This window comes from Cupressus sempervirens, chromosome 4 (assembly GCF_028749045.1).
Source record: "Cupressus sempervirens isolate cs-2001-9-10 chromosome 4, ASM2874904v1, whole genome shotgun sequence".
NCBI lineage: Eukaryota > Viridiplantae > Streptophyta > Pinopsida > Cupressales > Cupressaceae > Cupressus > Cupressus sempervirens.
In genome coordinates this window covers 521,956,972-521,979,076 of record NC_143121.1, presented here as the reverse complement: position 1 = coordinate 521,979,076, position 22,105 = coordinate 521,956,972, and the positions used below count along the sequence as shown (strand labels likewise).

The following is a 22,105-nucleotide window of genomic DNA, read 5'->3' as shown; positions in this document are numbered from 1 at the left end:
TTTTGCCCGCAGCCTGTGACGGGTTAAAGCGGCAATGAGTGTGTTTTTTCTCATTCTTTCTTGTATTTGCATTGTTTAGAGCCTTGAGGAGTGAAGAGAAGAAGGTTTGGAGGCATTCTTGGCTGATTGCAAGTGATTCAAGGCGGATTTGAGTGGATTGTAGAGGATTCTAACCAATTTTAGAAGACAAATTTCTTTCCAGGTATGTTCATCTTATCATAGTTTGAAAACTTTTTATAGTTTTATAACAAATGTTCTTTTGTTTTTATTGTTTGTAAATGTTTTCAAATCATTTAAAATCATTTTGAATCATTCGAAACCCTAGCTTCTAAGCATATGGTTGAAGTTTGAAGTTTGAATCATTTTGAATTATTTGAAACCCTAGCTTCTAAGGATATGGTTGAAGTTTGAATCATTTGAAACCCTAGCTTCTAAGTTCTAACTTTGTTTATTCATTTTTCAATAAATTTATGTGTAGGGCAGCGGTCAAGCATTAAAAAAAATGACAAATCCGCAAGAAGAGTGGCCACAAACACCATGCCCTATGGATATATAGGCACTTGGCCTAAAAATGCAAGAGATAAGACATGGCAGTTTGCCTATGAAGCTCCAAATGATGTTGGGAAAGTGATATGCATTCCATGTGAGAGAATTATTTCTGGAGGCATAAACCGCCTCAAATACCACCTTGCAGGCATAAAGAAACATGATTCAAATCCTTGTCTCAAAGTAACTGATGAAGAAAAAAGATTCATCAATGCTCTACTCGCAGCTACTGAAGAGAAAAAATTGAATAGGGGGAGGGCAAAATTAGCTATGAGGGCAGCCATAGCTGAATCTGAAGGAGCTCTTTTTGATATGCAAGAGGAAGAAGAAGCACTTGAGAACATACCAGGATCTCTTCGTGGCCCACGGATCCGCAAACAAAATTTCTCTTTTACCGGTTCCACTTCTTCTACATCTCCTACTTCTTCATCACCATCCGGATCCCCATCAGGGATAGGGGGTTATTTTGTGCCCAGGAACACACCTAGAGCACAGCCATCATTAGAGGGCACTGCATGGTTTAAGGAGGTGCATGAGCAAACTGATATTGCAGCATCTGATTTTTGGTTTTTCAACAATATCTCAATGAATGCCGCTGATAGTCCCTATTGGGTACAAGCCGCCTAATCGCAAAGATATGAGTGAAAGGTTAGTATTTTACTATTTAAATTTTAGTAATTGTAAATAATTGTGATTCACTTTAGTTCATTGTTATATTTTAAATCTTAATTGTTATAACTTATTTCCTATTTTTTACTAACACTTACACTTTATTTAATATTACACCTAAATTTTGTAGGTTGCTTGACAAAGCGGTCGGTAGGGCAACATTATTGATAGAAGACCAAAAGAAAGAGTACAAGCAAAGGGTATCAGGCAAAGGGTACAAGCCGCCTAATCGCAAAGATATGAGTGAAAGGTTAGTATTTTACTATTTAAATTTTAGTAATTGTAAATAATTGTGATTCACTTTAGTTCATTGTTATATTTTAAATCTTAATTGTTATAACTTATTTCCTATTTTTTACTAACACTTACACTTTATTTAATATTACACCTAAATTTTGTAGGTTGCTTGACAAAGCGGTTGGTAGGGCAACATTATTGATAGAAGACCAAAAGAAAGAGTGGAAGAAGTATGGCTGCACCATTTTATCTGATGGGTGGACAGATGGAAGAAGTAGAACCATTATTAATTTCTTGGTTGCTTGCAAAGATGATGTGGTGTTTTGGAAATCTGTCGATGCCTCCAACAAAGTGAAAAATGCAGCCACATTGGCTTTAATGTTGGAGAATGTTGTCATGGAGGTGGGAATAGAGAATGTGGTGCAAATAATCACGGATAATGCAGCAGCATATGTGGCAGCAGGTAAATTTAATTTTTTATATTCGAATCAATATGAATCATAAATGTAATGCTATGGTATTATTCAATTTATATTTGATGTAATCTGTAAATACTAAATATGGAAAGTTTGTTACTGATTATTGATTTTTTGCTAATCTTTTAGGTAGAATCCTCCAAGAGAGGCATCCCACACTTTTTTGGTCACCTTGTGCAGCACATGTCCTTGACCTTCTTTTGGAGGACATAGGAAAACTTGATTGGGTGAGTCCAGTTGTGGAAGATGCTAGGCGAGTCACGAAATATATCTATAATCACCCATGGGTTCTCAGTTTGATGAGAAAAGCCACTAAAGGCAAAGATTTGATGAGACCTGCTATGACAAGGGTGTTAACAGTCTTCTTGACGTTGCAAAGTATTCTTGACCACATATTGGCTTTGAAGCAAATGTTTGTGTGTGCTGATTGGGTTGCTTCACCTTACTCAAAGAAGCCCGAAGGAGAGGCTGTGACACAGAGAGTCTTTGATGATAGCTTTTTTGCAAAGGCTAAGGAGATTGTGCAGGTAACTTCAAAAATCAAAACATTATATTTTTAGTTTATTCAAGTTTCATTATCAATTCATAACTTACTATATTATTAACTAATTTGTATTTTTCAAATTTCAAATGTAGATGTCTCTGCCCCTGGTTCTAGTCTTGCGCATATGTGATGGGCAGCAATCCCCAATGGAAGGTCTTTATGAGGCCATGGATAGGGCAAAAGAGGCTGTTAGAAGTTACTATCATGGGGACAATTTCAGATTTGACCCCATTTGGGAAATAATTGATAGGAGGTGGAACAATATGCTCCACCAACCTATTCATGCAGCAGGCTACTTCCTCAATCCCAAATTCAGGTACTATGAATCATGATAATTGATTGTCCTTGAAGTTGGGATTTTACTAAGACTTTATTTTACTTTACTTTTTAAGGTTGTGTAATAAGACTTGATATCATTTTCTATTTGTTTTAGGGCTGATGATTCCTACTCAGATCCTAATGGAGAGGTCATGGAAGGTCTCTCTAAATGCATTGAGAGAATGATATCAAGTGAAGAGGAGAGAGACCTTATTGTGACCGAACAACAAATCTATGTGGAATCGAGAGGTCCTTTGTTCTCTTCTATGCTAGCAAAGAGAGCAAGATTTACTCAAGCACCAGGTAAAGCGTCAAACTTTAAAACTTTTGCTAATTGATAAGTTGTGCTTTTGATTTTTTTTTTATTGCTTTATAACTTTTTTTATTTTGTTTTGCAAATGCTTGGTGGGCAAGTTGGGGTGGCAATACCCCCAATTTAAGGAAATTTGCTCTCAGAGTCCTATCCCAACCTTGTAGCTCATCCCATTGTGAGCGCAATTGGAGCTTATTTGAGTCCATCCACACAAAGAAAAGAAACAGAATGACTCAAAAACGGCTTAATGACCTTGTTTATGTGCACTATAATCTTAAGTTGCGCATAAAAAAGGCACAGCTCTTAGAACTACCTGGTCCACTTGATCTAGATGAGATAGATCCTTATTCTGATTGGACAGCACAGGAGCCAGGTCCATTGTTTGCACCAGATGAGATCGCTGATTTGGAGAGGCAGGCCATGGAGGGGGAGGCTGACGCTGATTTTCAGTTCACTATGGATGACATTGAGGACGAGGATGATTCAGGCGAGGATCAAGCATTACCATTAGGAGGAGATGCATCCTCTTCTAGGACGCCGAGCCAGTCAGTAGGGACGTCGAGCGAGGGGACACAGCCACAAAGTTCACAGTCACGCAGCTCACGCCCTATCCCAGTGCGGGGCACTTCTTCTAGGACTAGACCCCCTCGCTTTCCTGCTAGTGCAAGTGGAAAGAGGAAGATGTGATTGAGTCATTGACATTGTATTGATGTATTTAGACTTTTAGTATTTACTTCTAGTTTGACAGATTGAAACTATTTACTATTTTGCTTCCTACCATGAGCATTCCGCATGAGAATGCAATTTTGTATGCACTATGCATTTATATATATCTAAACTCTGTTTCTTTTGTATTGTCTTTAATTAACTTATTAGATGCATCTTCTCATTAAATTTTGCAAAATAAATGTATTTTTAATTAAATTTCAGCAGTTTTTTAGGTTCTCGAGTTTTTCCCGAGTTTTTTTTTTAAATCGCCGAGTTTTTCCCGATTAAACTTTTGGGGAGCTTGGCGAGTTTTTGCCTTTGGCAAGTTTTCCAACTATGTACCTAATCTTGTACGAAACACTTAGATCCAAGAGGCTTATAGCAGATAAATTAGAATGCGAATGCAATAAAAGCTTTTCAAAATGGCAAGAATTACATAAAGCTTTAAGATTGCAAATTACGAATTAAGAATAATAAATGTAAATGAATGTATAAATGTGATAATTTTTTAAATAAAGAATGAATGCGACATATGAATATAGTAATTTCTCAATGGAAGGAAATGAAACAATTGCCAGTATATGGATTATGAATCAAGAGTAAAAGACCGATGCTTAATTAAATGGGCAATTAGAGTCAATATTATTAGTTGAAATGTACAACTTTATAAAGTTCAATATATTTAAACTATAAATTATTTTAATAATTCAGACGCAACAAATCAATTATATGAATGCAATTTTAAACTAGTCTAGGATGCACTTTAACTCCTGCAGATACAAACTAGACATAAGTATGAAAATAATTAAATATTTCACAATATTTATGTTTATCAAATTTAAAATGCAATAATGACCCAATCCACTTATCCGAATATTAAAATATTTATAGAAATTAATAGAAAACATTTATAAAGGACACAACTTAATAATAAATTAAAACTCCAAAATTTAAAATAAATAACTATGCCGGAAATAAAATCACAATAAAGACACTCCTTACAGATGATCTATCTATTGCGCTTCAATTCTGAAATCACATATAAATTTGCTCGGCAATCCAAATACCACGGGCTTAGTTCAAAACTTAATTTATTTACCATTGGAAAAATAAAAATATATTATTAAGCATATAGTATATGTAAAATTTTAATATGAATCTTGAATTGTCTCCCATTCTCTATTTGTATTACATATTTATAATAAATAAAAAGGTACATAAGAAATGGACACACCCCTTCACAATACCTAATTACAACTACTTTGGTAGTAAATCCAAAATAGATAACCATAATCAAAGGAGGCGGCTCAAAAATATAATAGGTCTTCTAGCATTATTTGAATAATTAATCCATGATACTTGACTAGTGTCTTCCACCCAGTATCCCAAACATAGAAATTTTTATATTTCATTTCTCCATATACATCTAAGCTCTGGCTATTCAAACAAGAAACCAAGTTGTGCATTTCTGGACGCAATGGTGGATTGGGCAGCATATTTTGCGCAAAGACATTATCGTCCCATCATATCTTTGTCTAAAATCGACTGGGCTGGATAAGCAACTGAGTTTCTTCTCTCCTTGGTTTGTGAATTGCATTCAATATGTTATTTTCTCCATCGCTTTCATCTCTGCCTGAGAGCCTGCAACAAATGCAAAAGATAGTTAGAAAATGATGAGCAGAGCTAAAGAATTCAAATCCTTTCAGATGTCTCCCAAATTTGTTTAAACAGGGTAGGGACTGGGCATATATAAAGCTGCTCCTGACAAAACTTCTTCTCCAGTGATTCATACCATACATATCCTTTTCAAAACTACCTGTACGCTCCTTGATTGCTGGGAATCTTCTAATTTTGATATCACCTTCCAAGGATGTAACGAAATCTATGCCAATGACTGCATATTAACTAGCTATCTATTAATTCCTTTCCCAAAATATATTATAAATGCTTCATTTTCCTTTCAGATGGGATCTGCTCACGTTAAGAAAGCACAAATGAGAAAAATTCAATCTTCAGTACCAAAGACTTTGCCTCTATCCGCCGGTGATGATGCTCGTGTATGGGTCCTCTAGTCTTCATATCCAGGAAGCCAAATGAAAACAAGGCAGAAACTATATATTATTAGGCATAGAAGCAAATCCAATCAACTGCTTGAGGACTGAAAATAAAATATTCCTTTCAGTAAGGCCTGATAAGATTTGTACAACTTCATCATGTTGTATGCTGCAGAATAGATGCTCAAAAGAAATAGGTAATTTCCAGAATCTCTAGGTTCCAATCTTTATCTGTTGTTAATTCTTCAGGGCACTTGACAGGTTCTGCATTTCGTACACATTCCTCCACGGTTATTTCATAAGTCTGACCAGCTTCTTTCAATTAGAATGCTCCAGTTATATCCTAGTCCAAAGTTTATTCACCAGATTTGGAACTTCATTCCTAACTCTTTACAGTACAGACAAGTGGGATGTGACAATAGTCCATCAGGTACAAAATACTCTTTGGCTTATTCTCTCGTTTTGACATCAATGACGCATCTCAACAATCTCAAAAAATTTCATCATTATTTCTAAAATGGATGCTCTTAAATTGAAAAAATTTGAGTTCCATCAGAAGAGACTAGCTATTCTTGTACCTTTTTACAGTCCTTGAATTAGAAGATTTATAGGCATTCAATCTGCTAAATTGGAGTCACATTGCATAATTGTTGTTAAATGGCATAAGGGTGATTCTAAGGTATACCCACCTGAATTTTGCAGAATTCATAGGGAAGAAGACTGAAGATAGTCTTAATGGTTGGCCCTATTGATTTGCTTTTAAGAATGCTTATCATGGTTTTTAGCTAACTCCTAGGTATCCTTTGCATTCTCAAAAGGTAGTTAAAATCTTGTCAAATCAAGAGCCAACAAGAGGCAAATTATCAGACTTTTGAGCAGAAATAAGTGCAAAATTTAGCAGACATGGTGGAAATCCTTGTAAAAATCAGAAAAAAAAAGCAACTCCAGCAAGCAAGAAACAAATTCGATCAGACACAAGGGTGGTATGTAGATTAAGTCAGTGTCAAGAATGTGTGTTTTCTGAAAGTTTTTGAGCAATTTCAAATGAAGTTAGAGCTTGCAGAAAACCATTTGAGCAAGAAAAGGGTAAAATGCATATGTTTTGATAATTAAATGAAATTACGAAGTAATTGGAAAATATTTTCTTAATATTAACAGAGACCGAGAAGTCAATATATACAAAAGAATAAAACGATATTTCCTTAGGAAATGATCGTAAAGAATAGATACATTCTATTCTAGCTAAAAGAAAGCTACCAAAAGCTAAAGAAAGCTAACAGATAACTACAGACTAACTAATATTAGAAACATTTTAATATTTACAATATATAACGAATAGATAGCCTTTAACTAATAATAGAAGTCTATCTATTATTGTAATACCCTCCCTTAATAGTTATTTTATCCAGAGCACGAAGCTGTCAAAAAACGTAAAAGGCAGATTTTGTTTGCTCAAAGTGCTCTGCACTGTTCATTGTGGGTTGCAAACCAAATTGCTTAGATAGGGCAGCTAAGCGCTTTCGACATTCAACCGTCATGTGCCCATAGTTGTGGCAATAGTTGCATTGAATGTTCTTTTTCCTAGAGCCTTCTGGAGCTGGAGCAGAGGACCTCTACTGAGAAGACTATTGAGGACTAGAACCACCTTATCGTTGTCGCGATATTCGAAGATGGTTAACATCCACTGTTTCCATGTGCCATAATTGCGACTATTGTACTTTTGATTTCCCTCGAACAAAATATTAGTCTAAGATGCCATAGCACGTTTTTCAGTGAAAAACATGAAAATCTATGAAGGCACATACCTCAAGGCAAAAAAATAGAAGACCCGAAAAAAATGAAGAGGTACCCAACAAAGAGTTTGAAAGACCCAAAAGGAATATGTTGTCAGATTTTGGATCTGCTAGCGCGAAAATTGAGGCACCCAGAAAAAACAGAAAGCAACCCAGTTGAGCTCTCTAAAAAACCCACCAAGATTCTATAAAAAAAATTGATTTGGTACAGAAATTTAGGGTTTCGAACAAAAACAATCCTGGCTACAAAAAAAACTTCAAAAAAACTTAGAAAAATGACAAATTTGCTAAAAAAATTGCAGAATTTGGGTGCAAATAAATAGTAGAGGTTTGTAAAAAACCTAAACGCCTCCAATTAGGCAAAAAAAACCACTTTATAAAAGAAATGGAAAAACAGGGCACAAAACAAATGCATGATTTTAAGGGAAATTTGGATGCGAGTGGCAGAAATATTTGGGCATGAGTTGCAAAGAAATGGCACCCAACAGACCTCCACGTGTACAATAGAGAATAACCCTCGACTTTCAAAGGATTCAATCACGCTAGTTGTAGATAGAAGGGCATCAGTTTGCAGACCGGAAAAATCGCAAGAGTTATAGGCAAAACGGCACAATCTTTTGGCAGAAAATCCTAGTCGAACCAAAGGTTTTGGAAGCAAATATGTATGGAAATAATTTTGAAAATAAAAGGCAGCTAATTTCAACCAAGAAATTATAATTATTTTCGAAAAAATTTAGAGTATTGGCTCTGATACCATACTACGTGTAATTGGAAAATATTTGCTTAATATTAATAGAGACCGAGAGGTCAATATATACAAAAAGAATAAAACGATGTTTCCTTAGGAAACGATCAGAAAGAATAAAAACATTCTGTTCTAGCTAAAAGAAAGCTAACGGAAGTTAACAAATAACTAAAGACTAACTAATATTAGAAACATTCTAATATTTACAATACATTACAAATAGATAACCATTAACTAATAATAGAAGCTTATCTATTATCATAATAAATGACAAGTGAAAATACATTTGCTCATCCAAGAGCAAATTCAAGTTAAGATACAATTTTGTTCTTCGAAAGGATGTTTTATCATGAAAATGTCTCGAGTCTTGCTTGCATTCAATTTTATTTCATAAACTTAACACATACAAGGAGATGGCCATAGAACGTGATGTTAAAGATCAAGCTTGGAAGAAGGATGATGTTTCAAGGAACTATCTCAGTTCACATGCGAAGAATGCTACAAAATGCAAGAATCAACATCAAAATGATTGCAAAATCAAAATCAACATGGAGTCAATAACAAAACAAAGGTTTCAACAAGAGTTGCAAAACAAAGGCAATTTCAAGTGACTTTTGAAGTAAAACAAGAAGATTAAAGTTAAGATCAAAAGTGGAAATACAAGTGCAACAGTCCAAGTCGACAATCACCAAAGGAAATTCAAAGATAAAAATGTTCAATATGAAGAAACACAATGAAGACAATACCAAGTTCAAAGAAGGTCAAGGGAGAGGATTATTTTGAGGCTTAAACCACCATGAAGAGCGAATGTACAAGGACGTTCAAGAAAGATAATATCAAAATTGTTAATCAAGTTTGGAAATGTTGAATATCAAGAGATATTACTCGAAATGTAAAGGTCTATTTGTGATAAGGAAGAAGGATTTCAAGACAAGCAAGACAATGTGACATCCACCCATTTTAAATCAATCAACAGATTCCACATCATCACCATTTCTAGATGCATCATATTTTCCATCAAGGAAGAGGGCAAGGGAAACATGCTTCTAGAAGGAAATTTGTTATGATCCCATGTGACAAGGAGTTTTCCTATTCACCCATAGAGGATGCTCTATTTTTCATTAGCTAGGTGGTAGTAGTAGAAAGCCCTAATTAGGGATACTTTGAATTATCTTGGCTGTTGATCTAGAATCAATCTCAGTCATTGGTTGTAACTCAGAGCCATATATAAAGGCTTGCTCATTTCATTTGTAAGAGAGACTTTGGTGAGATTGTTGTTGTAAAACTGCCAAAATTATTGCAAACTCATTGAAGCTTGGTAAAGACTTGTGTTATTTTGGGTGTTAGCATAGTGTCCTATTTCTTACTTAGAATTTGTTTATGTTGAGTAGTTGAATAAAGATACTGTTGTTGATTGATGGTGAATTACTTGATTCATACGATCTGTAGTTCGTTGATTGCAAATCACAGTATATGGTTAGTCTGAACCCCACTTATGCACAAGTTTGATCGTGGATGTTCATTTGGATTGCTCCAATATTGGGCATTTAGATGAATGTTTCCAATATGAAAATCCTTCGTTAACTTTGAGGACTGCATCATGTTTTCTATAATTGTCTTGACAAGATGAAGCAAAGCTTGGTTTAAGGAATTCTAAAATCCAAACACTATCCACTGTTCTCATTACTCTTAGGAATTAGATCAGATTTTGCTAAACCCTTCATTCTTTTGTCTTTTATTTGAAGTTCAAGAATCATTCTGTATTCAAGTTCCAGCTACTTTTGAGGGAAAAGAATTAATAAAGTCTACAAAGAATAGCACAAATCCCTTCGTGATTACCATTAATTTTACATCAAATTCAACTAAGTCATATCCAACACAAAATTGCTAGTTTACATTATATATAAACTTTATGGTTGCTTCACTTGATCACACATCGGTTAAACTCTTTAGAGTTTGTAAGTTTCCTTGTTCAAGAGAGGATAGGATACATAATATTTTATTCTGCATGTTGGAGTGGTCACAAAACTCGCATCAACTTAACCCAGCTTCAACAGATGCAAAAGGGCTTGGTCATCATTGACCTGGATGATGATGATGATGTTGAAGACCATTTGGATTTCCTCAAGAAAATGGGTAGCTATCAATGGGTTAAGGAAGCGGGTTAGGGAAAACTTCTTCTGCTGTGTGGTTGCTGATGGTCTATTGTCATTACAAATTTTCACTGTTGTTTCTGCTTTTTGATCTCCATCCTTTGTGGAGCTTAATCTTTTGTCATTCTTCTGTTGGGGCTTTGTAGGTTTTGCACCCTATTGCATAAGGGTTTTGACCCTTTCAAAAACTTGCTTTTAACAATATATTTCCAAAAAGAAAACAGTTGTACATCTGATTCACAAGCATCACTACTTAGTCCCAACGTGAGCTTAGTCACACTATTGGTTCTCTATATCGGCTAAAAAGGAAATAAGTAACATAAAAGTTGTTGAGGGAAGTACAAGAAAAAAAATACTAATCAAATGTGAAGAATTGGTTGGGGCTGAAATAATCTAATTCGTTCGACCAAGATCAAAATCATCTGTGAGATGACAATACAAAAATGAAATAATCTTGTATAATGGTCTCCTATACCCATTTATGATTCAACTCTTGGATTTTGTTTCTGAAAGGTTTCTTCCATTCCTTTTCGATAAACATCAAAATATCAAGTTAAACATTGAAAATTTTACAATATCAAAATCCACACATCAACAAAAGTGATAGACAAATATTATTCTAAGGAATGTTACTTCCAAGTTTGAGAAAATATACAAAAGAACCTACCACAATCAAAGTAATTGCATCCAAAACTGCCAAATCTCAATGCGGCACAAAACTACAAAGTGCATAGGTTTTACCTTTTCAACCCAACATTGCAGTGACTACCAACCATTCAAGAGCTATCAGTGGGGCACTCCCCAAGGTGTGCACAAATTTTCTTCTAAATCTGTGCCCACCCATATGTAAGATGTCCCCTTTGAGCTTAAAAAAGATTAACTCGAGGGGTTTTTCCAGAGATCTTGTGCTGTTGGATTTCGTTTAATTTTTAAATAATTGACCTGGAGAATCAAGGCATCAGAGCTAAGCCTATTATTTTTTATTGAAAGTTTTGCATTTGGTTATTGTTCTTGTTTTGCAAAAGTATTGGCTGTTGATGAAGAGGATTTGATCAACGTTTGGTACATACAGATTATCTATATGTCAGAGCATTTGTTTCCTCGGTCCCAAGCTGGTTTTGAATGGCTTTTGAGAACTCCTTTGGTTGTTTAATTTCATGTCTTACTGTGAGGTTAAAACATGGAAAAAGTTTGCAGTTTTATGTTGTTCCTCTGTGTGTGTTGAGGTGTCATTTTTCTATGGAATATGTTCTCGGCCTTCAACGAACCTTTGTGATTGGACATTTGTTCCTCTGTGGGAAGGCCAACTGATTAATGTTGGGGTAATTGCGAGGTTGTCTCCTCTGACATCTTTGGAAGCTTTTATATTCTTGTGGTTGACGCTCAAAAGAAACCCTGGCCAGAATCCCATAATTAATGAGAAATCCTACTTTGAAAGGAGATATTATCTTAATCTCCTGGATGCTCCCAATCAGAGCTCCCCATGTCTGAGATTATTCAATTGGCCAATGATTTTCTGAGGTCAAAGCTACACAAATTCTTGCATAGTTAAGATCCCGAATATGCCTGATAAACATTTGTTCCTATTTGGGAAGGCCAACTGATTAATGTTAGGGTAACTGCAAGGTTGTCTCGTCTGACATCTTTGGTAGCTTTTATGTTCTTGTGGTTGATGCGCAAAAGAAATGCTGGCCAGAATCCCATAATTAATGACAAATCCCACATTGAAAGGAGATGTTCTCTTAATCTCCCAGACGCTCCCAATCACACCTCCCCATGTCTGAGATTATTGAATTGGCGAATGATTTACTGAGATCAAAGCTACACAAATTCTTGCGTAGTTAAGATCCTACATTGAAAGGAGATAGTCTCTTGATCTTCTGGATGCTCCCAATCAGACCACCCCATGTCTGAGATTATTCAATCAGCCAATAATTTTCTGACATCAGAGCTACACAAATTCTTGCATAGTTAAGATCCCGAATATGCCTGATAAAATTCAAAAGCAATAATTAACTCACCAGTACCTTATCCAATTCTCTTGAGTGCAAATTCTTGCTACTGTTCACTGGGAAGCAGAGGTAGCCTAACCTATGCTGGAACTATACAGTCAGAAGATCTCCTATGAAATTGAAAGCAGAAGACTAAGGCTTCCTAAACAAACCTGAATTTTCTAAGCCAAGGGCTCACTTGAAAAAACTGAATTTTTAACTTGTTTGGTGGAAAAGATAGCTATTACATATGTTTGAGAACCATAAGAATTTTAACAGACTTTAATCCAACCAAGTTTTCAGAGTTTTTGGGTCTGGGCCCCTATCTTGATTGGGGAGAGCTTCCTATGGTAGGCACAAGGTCTACTCTGCCCTCCTCAACCTTACCCACATGGTACCAAAAAAGTGTATAGTGACAGTGCAACATTCACGTAAAAAAATTTAACCGGTGCGTTGCAAGTTATGGGGGAGCTACCTGATTCTCGTAGTCTTAAAAAAATCAGTTCTAAGTCCTGGAAAAGCCCCCATAAATCTGTGAATAAGGACATATTCCTTAAGTAACCAAAGCCTACTTTTCTATTTCATCCATAGCAATTTTCACCTATGGTGAGATTTCTATCCTTTGCAAACAAACACCTCACCTAGGGAAGAAAGATGACCTAATAATCTTCCTAGAGGTTTGGTGTTAACGAAGTGTGATAAATCTTACTTAGATATTTTATTTATTTTGATAAAAGATGATAGATCGGTGCAGGAGCACCAAGGGCCCTTTGAGGCAGCCATGACTATTTTGGGTCAGTTTTTGTGACAAGGCCATGTTGAGGCCATCTGATTTCCTTTTATGGTATAATAAGGTCTATTTAGACCATTTTAAAGGTAACACATCTTCTAAGATCAAGTGGAGTCATGTCTTTGTCAAAGATGCAAAACGTTGTAATGCACAATAATGCAAAAGCGGGAATTTGAAGCGTCATCAAATGAAAGGTCATAGGGAAGACCATTCGTTGTTTAGTAACTATTGAAACTTATTATAAAAAGCTTTATAAGGACCGTGTATGTTCAAACTAAGGGTTGGAGATGGTTGGTGGGAGATGTAAATGAAACTTGAATCAATAGAGACACCATTTCTATGCTTTGTTTCTGCAATACTGCTGCTCTATTGCATGGCATGGACTTTACAGAATAGTACAGTCCTGATATTTGTTTTGCTTGATAGTTGCACGAATCTACTTCCATTTGCATTAGGTTTGGTACCTTTTCATTGAGTATTTTGAAAGTTATCGCAAGTTTACTAGAAGTTGCCTGAATCTAAACCAAGGGTTACCCATTCTTCCATGTTCTTTAGTGTTGTATGACCTTGTACAGTTGAGGAATTAAATTCTAACAATTGATTTATTAGAGGGGAGAGTATTCTTTCATTTGCAATCAGTTTGAGATGTTTTCATGGAGAAATGAATGAGCTATGACTGTTTTCGTGGCAGTACCCTTTTCAGAAATATTTTCCCAGAATTTGCAGTCAGATGTTTGTATAATTATGTATGGGCTCCTATGACCCTATAGCTTTGTGAGTAGGAAGATATTGATGTTACCTACAAACTTTCTTTCTTCCAGAAAAAATAGTTTTGAGTTTTAAGGGGTCAAACAATTAAATTTGTGAAAACTGTACTGTGATTTCCTCACTGTTGCGATGGGAGGATTGCAGATTCTCTGTAACTGCATCAAATTGGTATCAGAGCTAGCAAGTAGATCCCTTGTTGGTGAAAGATTGCAATAGGATGAAGCTGAGGGGTCAAAATGCCTCCTAAGGGTGTTGGTAATTCTAGAGAGACACGGATATTGAAAGAGAAGAATGCTAGGTTGCAGGAGTCGTAGAATGCTTTGTTGGCAAGGCTTGAAGCCTTGGAATCAAATCAAAGAAGGAATATTGATATAGGAGATGTAAGTGATGAGGATGAAGATAAGAGTTCTGTGGGGCAGAAGATGAAGAGTTAGATCCTGACGAACAAAGGACAATCAGACTTCTCAAGACAGTTAAAACTTAAAAGCAACCAATACAAGCAAGGTATGAGGGGGAGTCTAAATGTTAAGGAATCGCTAGATTGGATAGCAGCCACGGATGCTTACTTTAAAAGCAAAGATGTAACCAATTATCAAAAGGTCAGGGCAGCAAAGACCAAACTAATGGGGCATGCACTTCTATGGTGGCATCATGAACAAGCTGAGAGGGAAAAAAAAGAGAAAAGCAAAGATGACATCTTAGGACAGGATGGTGGCAAAATGAAAGGAAAAATTCTTCCTAAGGATTATAAAGTTCAATTTTGTAAGAAATTGCAAGGGTTAAGGTAAAAGGATTTAGATGTCAAGACATATACTAATGAATTTTATAAGTTAAGCATGAGAGCAGGTAGAGAAGAAGGTGAGGTTGAGAAAGTTGCTAGGTACCTTGGTGATTAGATTCAATATACAAAATGAATTGGTTGTTGCTTAGCAAAGACAGTTGAAGAATGTTACCAGCCGGCTATTAGAGTGGAGGATAAGGTGAAAGGAAGGTAAGAGAAGTCTACTAGAGGCAGAGATAATGGTGCAAGAAGACGAGGATCTTTTTCTAAAAGACAAGCAGATGGAAAACAAGATGATGCGAGCAAAGAGCAAGGTCAGAGTGCCGATTTCAGAGGTAGAGGACAAAGGGTAGATGTGGTGGAGAAAGAGGATCAAATACATTCTCAGGGAGGGGTTACCATTGTAATGAATTTAGGCACCCAACATACGAGTGTATTGAGAAGCAAGGATACACATCAAGTGGTAATGAAAGGATGGGTGAAAGAACAGCACAACTAGTTCAAGAGGAGTGTGAAAGTTCAAATACCCCACATTTTTTTGCTGATCAAGAAATAGGAGAGACACTAATGCGGAAAAGAACTTTGTTACAGGTACCCAAAGAGAAAGACACAAGTCAAAGGAGGAGCTTATTCAGGACTGCATGCAAATGTAAAGGTAAAGTATGCAAAGTTGTCATTGATTCGGGTTCACAAGATAACATGGTGCCTAGGGAGATGGTAGATAAGTTGAAATTAGAGAAAATACCTCTAGAGCCTCTAGGGTGAATGATAGTCAAGCTCTTTTAGTGAATGAACAAGCCTATGTTGATTTTTCAGATTGGTGAACATAAAGGAAGGGTCCTGTGTGACATTTTAACAATGGATTGCTGCCATTTGCTGTTGGGAAGGCCATGGCAATTCAATCGAAAATCATTGTATGATGGATATGCCAACACATACACCATCAGGAAGGATGGAAGCACTTTTGTACTGACCCATTTGCAGGAGGATGTTGAAGCAAAACAAAAGGTAGCCAAGGTTATCTTGATGGATAAGAAAGAGTTTGTAGGCCTCATGGATGAGAGCACAGTGCATTTGCAGGTGTTCCAAGTGACAAGGGAACAATAGAAGAGGGTAGGCAACCTGGTCCACGTGTCTACAGGCAGCAAACAGTGGTGGAACCAATCTGCAGTAGAGCAGATGTAAGGACTGAGAAATAAGTCCGCATGAAATCTACAATATGAATTTGTGCAAAGAATCTAAATAACACAGGTAGAATGCATGGTATTGTTGTTGGAAATCTCTTGTGTCCCATAATTAGTAAGAATATTGCACAACACACTAATCTCAGAAAAGGAGCACTAAGGACACAAAAAACATAATTGGTGACAGTCAAGGGTGCAAACACTGACCATAGAACTGCCAGGGGTAATAAGAGTTCAAGGGTGATGGACATGTGCACACACCCAATAGGTTTGAAGAGGGAACTCGGAGAAACTCCAAGGGAAGATAAAGGTACAAGTCTGCAACCAATGAAAGGGGCTGGATATGGTAAGAAGCAGCAAGCAAAAGGAAGCATCAAGTGGCAGATCCAAGTCAATCTCAAGAACCGAGTTGGTGAGGGCGGTTTGAACTCTTCATGGCAAGGTCAGAGGAGGAAGACACCATCAAGGAAGATCAATGGGAGAAAGGGCAACCAATTCTTTAGCACTTTCTCTTGTGACAAGAGAATCCTCTAAGGGAGGGTGTATGGCGCAGGAACACCAAGGAGCAACCATGACTCTTTTGGATCAATTTTTATAATAAGATCATGTTGAGGCCATTTGATTTCCTTTTATGGTTTAATAAGGTCTATTTAGACCATTTTATAGGTAATAAGTTTTGTAAGGTCAAGGGGAGTCATGTCTTTATACAATAAATATTTTTTGGGCTTTTGTACATGCCTGACATAAGATGGTTGTACATACCATATTCAAATCTTATTTACCATTTGACATAAGAAGGTTGTATGTCCAAGGAGGGGCTTGTTTAAATCCAAGCAATGGCTACAGTCCCGAGATATATCAACGACCCTAAGTGCCTTGCTGGCATAGTCCCAAGATAGGCTAAGGGCTTGGATCTGTAAACTTTGAGGGAGCCCATTGCAGTTGGTCTCCAGGCACCTTGGATAATGCCTACTCCTTCTATCATTAAGTTGAAATAGTAACAAGATTGGATATGGAGCATTAATGTATCCTATAGCTAATTTAATCTGATTAAATGAATAAATAATTCCTTTTGCCATGAATATCTTAGCTTGAACCATGGTATCTTAGGACATATAACGTAGAGTTTGATTTAAATATGTAATAACTTAGTGTAAACATACCAGGAGACATTACAGTAAATGAAACTGGAATCAATAAAGACTCATTTCTATGCTTTGTTTCTGCAATACTGCTGCTCTATTATGTGGCACGGACTTGTACAGAATAGTATAGTCCTGATATTGGTTTTGTTTGATAGTTGGATGAATCTACTTCCATTTCCATTTGGTTTGGTATTTTAGTTATGGCAAGTTTACTAAAAGTTGCCTGAATTTGTACCAAGGGTTACCAGTTCTGCTGTGTTGTTTAGTATTGTATGGCCTTGTACAGTTAAGGAATTGAATTCTAACTATTGATTTTATTAGAAGGGGGGTCTTCTTTCAATGTAGAGTTTGAGTTAAATATGTAATAACTAAGTCCAAACATACCAGGAGACATTACAGTAAATGAAACTGGAATCAATAAAGACTCATTTCTATGCTTTGTTTCTGCAATACTGCTGCTCTATTATGTGGCACGGACTTCTACAGAATAGTATAGTCCTGATATTGGTTTTGTTTGATAGTTGGATGAATCTATTTCGATTTCCATTTGGTTTGGTATTTTGAAAGTTGTGGCAAGTTTCCTAAAAGTTGCCTGAATTTGTACCAGGGGTTACCAGTTCTGCCATGTTGTTTAGTATTGTATGGCCTTGTACAGTTAAGGAATTGAATTCTAACTATTGATTTTATTAGAAGGGGGAGTCTTCTTTCAGTTGCAATCAGTCTGAATCAATGTCATTGGTTTCGCACACTGAGCCCTCAAACTGGGTTCGGGTGCAAACCTGTGAGTACCCACAGTGTTGGGCGTGCACCCTATGTGCAAACAGCGTGAACCTGGGCACACCCACTAAGTGTCCGGATGAACCCACTGGGTACCCAATCAAACTCATGAGAATCCACAGCCCAGAGTTAAATAAATGGGCTCAAACTTTAAAACATTTTTTAATTGTATTTGATTCCTAACCCTAAAATGCCCTAATATGCAGCCGCTGAAAATTCTGTACATGATGATTTTTTTTATAATCCCTATGATGATTGATGAACATTGAACATGAAATCATGTTTCATGAACTACATTTTCTTTTTGTTATTAAGTAATTCAATGTAATGATTTTCATTAGAATCGTGAACATAGATCAATGATCAAGTATTTAAATTTTTAAGGTATATCTTTGGCATTTGACATTGATCAATGATCAGGCATCATACTATATAATTTAATTTCACAATTCTGTATATTTCTCTTAGATTTTTGTATATAAAATGCATATATACACACCCAGACACAGGGAAATGTACGTACCAAACCGTTAAAAATATTCATGTACCCACATACTAGGTTCTCGTACCCAAACTCGTCCCTGAACTTGTACCGGTAACTTAGGTTTTCATGGAGAAATGAATGAGTTATGACCACTCTCGTGATAATACCCTGTTAAAGATGTTTTCCTAGAATTTGCAGTTAGGAAATGTGTTGGTATAATTATGAATGGGCTAGTATGACCCTGTAACCTTGTGAGTAGGAAGATATTGATGTTACCTACAAAGTTTCTTCCTTCCATAAAAATTAGTTTAGAGTTTAGGAGTCAAACAATTAAATTTCCGATAACTGTCATGTGATTTCCTATGTTCTGTCACTGTTGCGAGAGCAAAATTGCAGTCTCTTTAACTGCATCATAGATCTAAGGCAAAAGTTAGGATTCAGCAGGGTGCTCAGTTAAGAGGCCAGTGCAGCCTTTCTCTCCCACTTCCTTCCTCCCCATTTCCCCCCACGCACTAAATCTAAAGGGACATATCCTTGCTGCAATCAGCCTTAGACTGAGCTTGGGGATGGTCATTGTTAAGGTAGGGGAGAATGATTAGTCCAGATATGGAGAGAGAATGGATCTAAAAAGCTAGTGAGGGAAGCTTCGCACAACGTTTCAATGCAGACTTTCGAGGTTATCCACATTCTGGATAAATTGTAGCTCTATTAGCTGGTTTCGAGCTTCTTTCATTCCAAATAATTTTGGTAGCTTCCCTTTTGCTGCTAGAGTGGCTCATCTACACCATCTCTACCAATATTTTTTTTAAATCAGTGCCATATGCTCTATCAATTTTGTCTATTAAATGAACATAACACCTAAGGCATTTTGATTCATTAATGTTATTTAAAATACTGTAAATTTGTGTTAGGCTATAACTCTTAGAGCTTTTACATCATTGTTATTAGACTTGGTGATTCCAAGTAAGGGATTGTGGATCATAATCCGAATCAGCCTTGGCAAGAATAAGGTCTTCATTTTACAGCTTGGTGAATCTCCCCCAAAAAGATACATATGAGAGAGAGACCAAATGAACTTTTAAAACCTTTTTTCTTTCGCCCATTGCAATTTTAACTTTTATTTCCACTGTTTCTCCTTTTTTTAATTTTTTTCTTGAAGGATCTGAATGTTCATGCAAAAGGTCGGACCTGGTTGGATTAGTGATGGTTTTGTTCATGTGAAATGTTGATAGAAAATATTAGCTTTCATTTTAGCATATCATCAACCATCTACAAATGGCAAATGAAAAAAAAACCTACACCCTTGCCACTTTATTTCTCTTACTATTTTTCCTTTTCTTCTTCATGTTTTCTATCAGAAACAAAAGATATTAAATAGAACAAAGTTCAAGAACCTAGATTTTTATCTATTTCCTATTCCTGTTTGAAAAAATTTATACCAAGTTTTTTTAACTCTACATTAGATTATGAACTTAACCTTATCATCGTTTTTATCATCTGAATGATATATAGGTTTCGTAATATTAATGTGTCGGAGCTGCACGGTAAAGACTATGCCCGGAAGCATAGCAATCCAATTGCTTAAAATGGACAGTCGTTTTGCAAATATCGTGGTGCAAAGTTTCATGCTGGCAATATTATTCACCTCAAATAATTTCAAATGAACGGTTTTAGCGTTTACTTAAATACTTCAGATTGGCTGCCATGAATGTTCAGAATTGATTTATGTCAATTAGATGGTACTGGTACATTCAATTGCTTACTAAAGAGACTTACCACTATCAAACTTCAGATACAAATTACTAACTAAATGTTCAGATACCCAAAATTTGCTAAAATCAGATGTGACTTGATATATTGCTATTTCACTAAATGTTAAGATACTCAAAATTTGCAAAAATCAAATGTGACTTGATATATTGCTATTTCAAATAGTCTACTTCTCTTTTCCCCTGCATGCGGAAGGAAATAGAAATAAGGTTGAAGCTAAATGCAGATTTCTGTAAAATGGAGAAGCGGTGAAGTCATTGAGAAAGAAAAATACCTGCAGAACATCCGACCAAAAGTATCCTTCCTGCAGGAATGTACTGGGAAGCCCATTTACATACAGCAACAACATCCTGTACCTCTGCTGATCCGGTCCATGAAGCTTTTCCTGAAGATCTCCCTACACCCCTCATATCAAAAGTCACACTTCGGTACCCTTTTTCAGCTAGCGCTTTGGCAATGCCCTTCATGAGCCCTTGGCAACCACCTAATACAGAGTATTGATGAACCAAGACAATGACGATATCACTTTTTATGGATGTGGGCTTAAATAGCCTTGCCTGAAGACTAATTCCATCGCCCACCTCCACCGTGCAGAACTCAGTTTCAGGGGTCTCCATCAGAACCGATGGTTGTTATATTATTCTGAACTCTGGAGACAAAGCAATTAAAAGTAAACAGGGAGTAACTCAGAAAAAATATGCACCCTTATCATTGTTATATCTATTGAAGCAAAGAAATTGATTTGAAGATGTGTAAGATAATTATATCGAATGGAATATGTAACTGTCTCTTACGAAAGAAGGGATCCGTTTATGTATTATATACTTACAAAAGAAAAATCTAAAGATTAGCAGAGACTGACACTACCCTCAACTTCAAGCTAATTAACCTCAAACTCATCTGAAATATTGAGAGGCCACATGGGGTGGGGAGTGGGGGTTGGGGGAATTCACAAGAGTCATTTAGAAATCGAAGTACGCAGGAATACCACATTTCCATAATATGTTTCCTCAGGCATGGGCATGTCATAAACTGGTAAACAGAGCAGCAGAACAGCATATGGAAGGACAATAAAATTTCTGCATTAATTATCTTTAGTACACATTTCGCAAAGATGGGTATCTATTTTTATCAAAAATTACCAGAAAATAAAGTCTGAAAGGCATACACCAATCTGCAAACGAGGAAATTCGCTGAGCATTCAATGTAATGGGAGGGATAGAGAACGTGGGTAAAAGTTTAATGCATCAAATCGTGTACAACCGTTTCACTTGGTTGGTTGCCCACAGTGGGGCCTCAACAAGCAGCTACTCATCACATGAACATTGCGAGGGTGACCATTGGAGGAGGAAGTAGGAATGTAATAAAGTGGTAAGTGGTCAGACAGAACAGAATACAGCTTTAATTTCTCCCGGCAAATTTAGATTGTAGAGAAAAAAAAGTTGAATGGCCATGTGGATTCAGCATCGCCCTTAGAAGGCCAGGAATCAATTGATGTGAAGGTATAGTTTTTTTATCGCCCTTCTAAGGCTGGATCAATTGATGTGAAGTAAGGTATACTTTTCAGTAACCCCGTAGGTCCCCTTGCGGTCTCTATGATGGCAGTTTGGATTTTAACTTTATGGATAGATAGATAGATAAAAATTTAATGTCCACGAGGCTAAAAATAGCCTATGGGACAGCAAGACAACTCAAGCAGATTTAAGTAACAATGTTCGTTGTTTGTGTAGGATGATGATGAATCCACCCAATTGCTCAATGTACTCTTCGTTGAATAAGTTATGCCAAGAACTGTCACATATAGTGTCCGCAAATTTATCTCTACTACTCTTGTAGGCTTCACATTCTAAAATAAAGTG

General features: G+C 36.3%; 2 protein-coding genes across 3 annotated transcripts in view; one reads left to right on the top strand and one right to left on the bottom strand.

Annotated features, from left to right (window-relative positions):
- LOC149562227 (alpha/beta-Hydrolases superfamily protein) overlaps positions 1-21,809 on the bottom strand; it is a 64,881-nt gene extending 43,072 nt beyond the window's left edge. Inside the window, exons 1-2 of one of the 2 annotated variants that reach the window (XM_089825767.1) lie at positions 21,076-21,809; positions 20,521-20,895 (exon numbers count right to left, since the gene is read on the bottom strand). In XM_089825767.1, coding sequence (XP_089681893.1) covers positions 20,521-20,863 — 343 coding nt within the window. In that variant the 5' untranslated portion in view covers positions 20,864-20,895; positions 21,076-21,809. The remainder of the gene's footprint in view (positions 1-20,520; positions 20,896-21,075) is intronic. The other variant, XM_089825766.1, reaches the window with a different exon arrangement.
- LOC149562228 (uncharacterized) lies at positions 1,184-2,418 on the top strand. Its single transcript, XM_089824177.1, has 5 exons — positions 1,184-1,194; positions 1,346-1,465; positions 1,617-1,915; positions 2,058-2,306; positions 2,381-2,418. Exons 1-5 carry the CDS (start codon positions 1,184-1,186, stop codon positions 2,416-2,418), a joined length of 717 nt encoding a protein of 238 aa, XP_089680303.1.
- Positions 21,810-22,105: the final 296 nt, after the last annotated feature.

Bases quoted from the DNA above. Each gene is read 5' to 3' on its own strand.
- LOC149562228 (XM_089824177.1), top strand. The intron at 1,916-2,057 runs GTAAATTTAATT...CTAATCTTTTAG, and splicing joins AGCAGCATATGTGGCAGCAG to GTAGAATCCTCCAAGAGAGG. The intron at 2,307-2,380 runs GTATTCTTGACC...CCTTACTCAAAG, and splicing joins AGTCTTCTTGACGTTGCAAA to AAGCCCGAAGGAGAGGCTGT.